The sequence below is a fragment of the Oncorhynchus kisutch genome, linkage group LG28, assembly GCF_002021735.2.
Source record: "Oncorhynchus kisutch isolate 150728-3 linkage group LG28, Okis_V2, whole genome shotgun sequence".
In the NCBI taxonomy this organism is placed as follows: Eukaryota; Metazoa; Chordata; class Actinopteri; order Salmoniformes; family Salmonidae; genus Oncorhynchus; species Oncorhynchus kisutch.
In genome coordinates, this window is record NC_034201.2 from 4,014,085 (window position 1) to 4,021,251 (window position 7,167).

General features: G+C 41.6%; 1 protein-coding gene across 1 annotated transcript; it reads right to left on the minus strand.

Annotated features, from left to right (window-relative positions):
• Window positions 1-91: 91 nt before the first annotated feature.
• On the minus strand, window positions 92-5,952 carry atf5a (activating transcription factor 5a). The gene is made up of 4 exons (XM_020464064.2): window positions 5,430-5,952; window positions 3,836-4,090; window positions 2,269-3,508; window positions 92-1,981 (listed from the first exon to the last, which is right to left on the minus strand). Exons 2-4 carry the CDS (start codon window positions 3,978-3,980, stop codon window positions 1,792-1,794), a joined length of 1,575 nt encoding a protein of 524 aa, XP_020319653.1. The 5' UTR covers window positions 3,981-4,090; window positions 5,430-5,952; the 3' UTR covers window positions 92-1,791.
• Between the last annotated feature and the right edge of the window lie 1,215 nt (window positions 5,953-7,167).

Genomic DNA, 7,167 nt, shown 5'->3' on the forward strand with positions numbered 1-7,167 from the left:
CATTTATGTGGGCTAAATCTCCCCTGGCTTTTCACCAGAAATTACCCATGCATAACGGAGATGAGCTCAAAACAAGAATAAACTGTTAGGCTACTGTGTAGACACAAATCACTTTATTTGAATAAAACGAGTGACATGTAAACACAAAGGAAATATATTGAGAGGAAACATTGGAATTATTTCCAAATGACTAAATGGTTGGTTATTTTATCTGGTGTAACTTATTGGTCGTAATCGTGTTGCTGAAATGCGTGAGGCTTAATATTGAAAGTAATAGAATCTCAATATCACAAAATAACATTAATACACATTGCATTAAAAGCTGTATTTCAGAAACATGATTGTATATCGCCAAGATAACAGACCATATTTGAAAAAGATGCAGTGTCCTACTCATTCATCCAAAAGATTGATAACAGATAATTACATTATATTAAGATCTTAACTATTCGTTCGGACATTTAAGAGTTATTGCATTTCAACTTAAATTCATTCAAAAAGCAACAGCAATTGGATTAATTCACTAAAGATCCAATTAGATTTTCAAATTTAAAGATGATATATTGTTACATTTGCTTAAAGCAGATTGACCGTTTTTAGAAAAATTGAGAATTGTACCTAATTATTTAAAAAAAAAGGTTTATACTAAATTAATTGACACTGCATCCTCGTAGACAAAAGCAGGAAACAACATGAAAAGCTATCACAAACATTCTAGTGAAAAATAGTTTTTTTGTTCTTTTTTAGAAAAAAGCAAAGGCTAACTACCTACCTACCATCTCTCCTTCAAGACACAATTGAAAAAGTCTTTATAAATCAGACGAGCATACCCGCCATATAAAATCACAAACCCTGATTTGCTTTTACAGCAAGTAAAGAGACAGAGGGTCCCACATTGATTTCTGAAATCCTATACCATCTAATCCAGTGAAGAGAAACAACTAGGAAAGAGCTAGAGACAAGTGAATTTGCTGAGAGAGAGCATGGAATGTGAGGCTGCTATGGAATCAGTGCACAGTAGCTATACAGCATCATATAGACAGACAGAACTCGTTAATTTTAGTAGCCATGAATGTCTTTGCCATGCAAAAAAATCTTCAGTCAAGAATTACCAACTTACATACTTCTAGAACTTTGGGCATGAATTGCATAACCTGAGCTATAAAACTGATTGTATCATATTGCAATTAGCATTTAAGGGGACAACACTTTCAACAAAATCTTAAGTCTTCCCTAAAGGCTGTTTTTGCATTCATATTTATATTAGTTTGCTTTCAATTATTGGAATAATAATTTGGGAAAATATACAAATAGTGCAAAGCTCCCACAAATAAACAAAGATTGTCTTTTGATAAAAAGCTAATGAGTATATTGAACCAGTAGCTAAGTTATTGACATCAAGACCAGTGTAAGGCCTTAGTTGAATCACATTAGTCTAACCAGTATATAAAAAACACCAATGGTGGAAATCAAACCCATCTCCATTCAACAGGAAACCCATTCAGAAATTGATTGTCAGCTGAGACATTACAGCATCACAGTGCAGGCTTGCTTGGTTAGTGCCGATTGCCGAAACAGTGGAAGTATAAAGTAGTTGTTTGACTCGTAAAAATAAAAAAAATCACGTCATCAAAACATGCAATTGAACCCATCTGTTGCCCCCCACCCTGACCCTCCCAAAGAAAAAGAAAAATGTAATATTCAATTTCAAAACATTGAAAAACTAACATTTCCCTGTCATTTTTTCTTCAAATCTACTTGCAGAAAGTCTTCGTCATCTTATCTTCATCATCAGGCGTTGGTGTCTGGTTGCTTGAGCCGCTGACTGCGGGCCTTGTACACTTCGATCAGTAGGTCTTTAACATACTGGATCTCCCTCTCCACTGACTCTGCTTTGTCCCGAAGTTCCCGGTTATGCCCCTCCAGACCGTGCAGCTGCTCCTCAAGGCAGTCCAGCTCTGCCCTTTTACGTTGGCGATACCTGGTAGGGTGGAGTCAAACGGGAGAAAATAGGATTAATCTGAGTGAAATCAAAGTAAAAATCAAATGCCAGTGGCAATGTTCTATTTAGTTCTGTTATCAACAAATCAGACAACAAAATTTGGATAACCACAAACCTGTCAATTTAGAGTTGAGAGAAGCACACACAACTCAGACTTTCACTAAAATAATTTACTGATCTCAATGAGAGATTTGTGTAGAAATTGTGCGCAGAGCTCAAATTTGAACACCACCTTAAGTTTTCAGCGCTTGGTTGAATCATCATACCTATGAGCGGCAGTCTTGTTTTGGTCTCTCTTCTTCTGCTTGCGCTCTGGTGGGTGGTGGACCTCCCCTGGCATTGTTTCGTCCAGCTCAGGCTTCGCGAGGGGACAGGGGTCCTCCTTCAACCCCAACACCACCTGCCTGTCAAGAGCCTCCCTATCCATTGCCAGACACTCAGAGCCCTGCTGGTCCTCTAGGAACCCACCACAGTGGAAGTCATGATGTTGACGGCCCATCTCTAAACCCTCTGCCTTGACCTGCTCGCTGACCGTCCCTTGGAAGCCGTGGTGGTAGGAGGCCTCTGATTGGGACGCTGCCTGAAGATAACAACCCTCACTAGTCTCTGTCTTCCAAGGAATAGTGGACATCTTGGAAGACAACTCACCGACTACGCCAACTTTGACATTACTACTCAACAATTCTATCTCACTGCTACTAGCACATCCTCCACCACCACAACTGACATTCACTTCTCTCATGCCATACATCAACAGCTCCTCTTTCTTGTGTGGGATATCCAGCGGCCCGCCAAAGCCACCATACCCACTGCCAACAGCTATGACCTCTTCCGCGAACTGACAATTTTTCTCTTCCTTGGGTAAAAAAGGGCATCTTCGAATCTCAACTCCGCTGCCTAGACAGTAACCTTTCCCGACTACCCTCTCGTCCTCTACACAGCTGTAACTGCCACTTAGAGTCACCGATGGGTTACTTCCTTTGGAACTCCATATGCTATTCTCGTAGACCTCGCCCACCCTCACCCCATCTGAAACTCTTTTGCGACTACACCCATTGGGGCGATTGCTACAACTGTAAGGGGTGTGTCTAGGCAATTTTGATCGCCCAATGGGCCCACCTCCGCAAAAGCTCAGCAGGTCTAGTTCCCCAGTTGCCAGGGTAACAAGTAGAGGGCTGTGTTCCGATTGGTTGGAGGTGGAGTATGATGACGCATGAAAGGGCAACTGGTAGTATGACTGGTGGGGACCCACTGGCGGTGGACCCTTGTCGCATTTTCCCAGTTTTGGTCCTTTCTCCGGCAGTGGTTCAGACAGGAAGTAGTCCTCCAGTTGAGCGAGTTCCTCTTGCAGCAGAGAAGTCATGACCTCCAAGTCAGAGGGCACCTGGATGTCATGCTGGAGGGGTGAGGGAGGAAGGGAGGAATTGGGGGAGGGAGAGGGGTGAGGGTTTGGGAGGTACGAGGAGAAATCCACTTCTTCCGTCATCCAGTCCGTGAGACCATCACCTATTGAGAGAAGAAAAATACAAAATGTCATAAATGCAACAAACATCATCGTTAATTGATTGTAATGAATTAAAACTACATAGCAATGGTAATAATCTTAAACGTCGATAATGGAAAAACAAATCATGTGTTTGTATTTTAAAGCTTGAACATTAAAATGAGTGAAAACAACTTCAATCGTTTAAGTATAAAGTAGCTACATTTCAACAGGAAAAAACTTCAGACGTTAACTACTTTATTACTCACTGTTCGAAGGAGAACGAATGTGCTGCAGTGCGGTGCCCACCTGAAATGTGGAAAAATAAAAAAGCGTACTCTGCAACTCACCAATTAAGTGCTGGCTCTCCTCTGGCACCTCCCCCCTACACTCCTGTGATTGGCTGAGGTTAGCCTGTGGGTGAGAGAGAGCGAGGGGGTCTGCCGGGCAGACGCGAAGAGTCTTCCAGAGAGGAGCTGCTGACGTTGCCATCATTTTGTCTATTGGTCTTTTGATTCAATCCGATTAGTCCGATCGTACAATATGAGTTGGTGGGGTCTGAGAGTTGAGCCACAGTGAGCAGGGCTGGGTGAGCATAATGACACCTATAGGAGATAAAGAATGAGTAGGGAGGTGTTTAAAGCGAGTCATTAAAAACTATACACTGACACTTTGGGTTGCTGATCATCATCACAAAAACAGTGGCTGAAACATTTCTTAAAACAGTATGGGTCACTCATCATACAAAAATAATAGATGTCCCACTTAACAAAGGAACAAGAAGAAAACATATTGGGATGAACCCATTCAGTCTCTAGGTGGCTAGGTAGGTAATGACCTCAACAGGTTTGCAAGCCCAACACTTACAACATTACGTAAAAAATTGTGCTTTTGACTAGCAAGCAATCGCAATAAATATAACCTAATGTTGCACTATTACCATGTTATCATATTGTTATTAGTGCAAGTAACACATGTCCTCAAGGTCCCACTCCCAACTGAGGTTATTGGGTTTTTGACCAATCTGACCTTACAAAATCTTAAAGGTTCAGATCATAAAGGTGAGATAACAGCCCAAGCCAAACCCACAATACAGACAGCAACATTCACACATTATGTTCACTGACATACAGTAAAAAAAAAAATTGTCAGAAATAAAAGATCTCTCAAAAGTCAGAATAACTTCACAGGAACTGAGAGTCCGTGGGTGTGCTGTCATACTGACCACACCACAAATGTTATGTTGATGCACTTGATGCATTCAAAACACGTGGGCTGAAGCAAATGACATAATGCACACCTGTTTATGTTCTAGGATAACCCAGACTCATCTGGAGCACCGTTACTTCCTCAATATGGTTAACTACCTAATTGGCCTACTCTAAACAATCAGCCTTCACATGCACCATTTTAAGACGTCATTGATAATAGAGAAACCCTTTTAATGGTTGTCTAACTATAACAACAGCTTAATTAATGGATACTCAGACAAAGTGAATACATTTTTTTAAAGAAACCTATTCCCACATGACAACACCTTTTGCCAAGGCAGACTCAAATATACTGAGCCAATAAAGTTTACAGTATTGGGCATACTGTACATGTATCACAAAAATAGTGTGTTCAAAAATGTTTACAGCAATAACATAACATACTGTTATTATTTGCCTTTTGCTTCCATTGTCATTATCATTTATGGGCTGCCGCCTATTTCTATTGTAGTGGTGTGATTACTGTTGTTGTTGACAAAGTTTTCAACAGTCATCACAACGCTATTATAAGCACTAAAAACGTTCGGTTAAACATACCACCCGTAGATTACATTATTGAGTTAAATGTATCTCAAACAGATACAATGTAATATGCACAACAGTTCAGGTGAGTGGGCTGGCAACAAAGTTTCGAACGCTTCAGAAAGGATACAATGTAACAAGTTTCACTTACTCCATTCTTGCTGAAAATTCTTGTGAGTTTGGGGTGCGTTGCAAGAGCAAAGCACGGCGTCTTTCGGGGGTCCGAGTTCTTCTCTAATTTAACAAGCCATGGCTCCCTTGGAAAATCCGGGACAGAAGTGAAGTCTTGTTGTTGCTTCTTTGTTGTGATGAACTTGATGACTGAGAGACGATTTATTGAGTGAGAGCATCAGTTCATTCACACCTAGCAACCGGCTGCGTCACGATGGGCAGGCAAACCATGCTGTAGATTCCTCCGCCCTCTCTCCAACCTCTTGTTTTCGAGACATCCACGCACGTTCCAGTTTTTACACTTGAAGAATATCTATTCAATATATTTGCTGTTGGTGGAGATGTTTTTACAATTATATTGAAAATCGATGTTTAGGTGGGAGGAGGAGGAGGTGGGCTACAGCTGGTTCCCTATCAGAGCAGGTGCACAGGAAATGTAAACATGCCTGATGCCAAAAATGTGACTTATTCTTGATGCCACGAGGCGTAAACACACTTATGCGCCTCAATGTTTACATGGGGACTATTTAATTTTATGCTGCGAGGAAGGACACCATATGCTATACAGGGGATGCTTGGTTGCTATTGCAACTCAGTTGCATCAGCGCTTCAGGCAGAGCGCAGATTCGCTGGATCCACCGAACCTGTCGCTCCGCTATTGGCTGTGGAAGGAGAGATATGTTGCCCGATTGGCTACCCGGTGCTATGGATTCATCCCGGTGGTTTTTCAGTTTACCGCTCTGTGTGCACATGCTCCAGGTAAACAACATCCCGAGTGTAAACGGAGGAAGAAGGAACGTTTCCAAAGAGGCGGCTGCGGCACATCATCTATGTTTTGAAAAGGGTTAGCATGTTGTATTGGGATTCCACTATAAACTACGTTGTAGCCCAAGCATTGTCATAAAGATGTGCTACAAAGAACGTGTGAGAAATGTAGGCTGTGGGAAATTATTCATGCGGCCCAAAATCCCCAAATCCACGTTGAAAAAGATAACACGGTTACACCGATTAAACACCTATTAAGCTTGTATTCAATTTCAATTGTCTTATCTAGGCTATAGACAACTGCTTGGCGAGTAAATGAACAACAGACGAAGAAAAACAACCACTCCAATCACCCCATCCCTTGTTCGTGCGTAGCCTAATGTTGTATCATATGTAGACCAATTTACACTCTAGACCCACAGGGTGATGTGGAAAGTGTAGCTACCTACTGTGATTAAACGATAGCAAGTGGAAACGACTCATTTAATCGCACCTTCAGCACATTTTATTTAGCCTGTAGGGGGTTGGCTTGAAGGAATCTTCCGCTTCGCACCCCCTACTCCCCTCTGCCTGTTGCTGCCTTGGCACACCTGACACGCGCGCTCCTGTAACTGGATGATAGGTTGTGATGTAAACAAACCGCACTGGATAAGTGTTAGGCTAAATTCTTTGTTTTGGTAGTATCCTAATTCACTTGAAAATGGCATGCATCTCATGTTTAGGCATAGGTTTATGTCTGTACTTAGAAGCCTAAAGGCTTGCCCTGGGAGACACAGCTGGTCTAATCAAATTAATACACGGATACATTAAATCCAGCTAATGACGATTATGAAAAGAATAATGCCTTGTTTTTCGCCCCTTTCAGCAAATCCAAAAGCTGATTGAAGGAGCGGTGTCTTCCTGTTGCTATAGTAATAGCGAACACTGCCCCCTATTTTAAACGTGTTTTCTGG

What these genes read in the sequence shown, in the direction of transcription:
- atf5a (XM_020464064.2), bottom strand. Translation starts at nt 3,980, where the DNA reads ATGATGGCAACGTCAGCAGCTCCTCTCTGGAAGACTCTTCGCGTCTGC. An exon ending in GGAGAGCCAGCACTTAATTG is followed by an intron (nt 3,509 to 3,835) that starts GTGAGTTGCAGA and finishes TTCTCTCAATAG; the next exon opens with GTGATGGTCTCACGGACTGG. An exon ending in AACAAGACTGCCGCTCATAG is followed by an intron (nt 1,982 to 2,268) that starts GTATGATGATTC and finishes CCACCCTACCAG; the next exon opens with GTATCGCCAACGTAAAAGGG.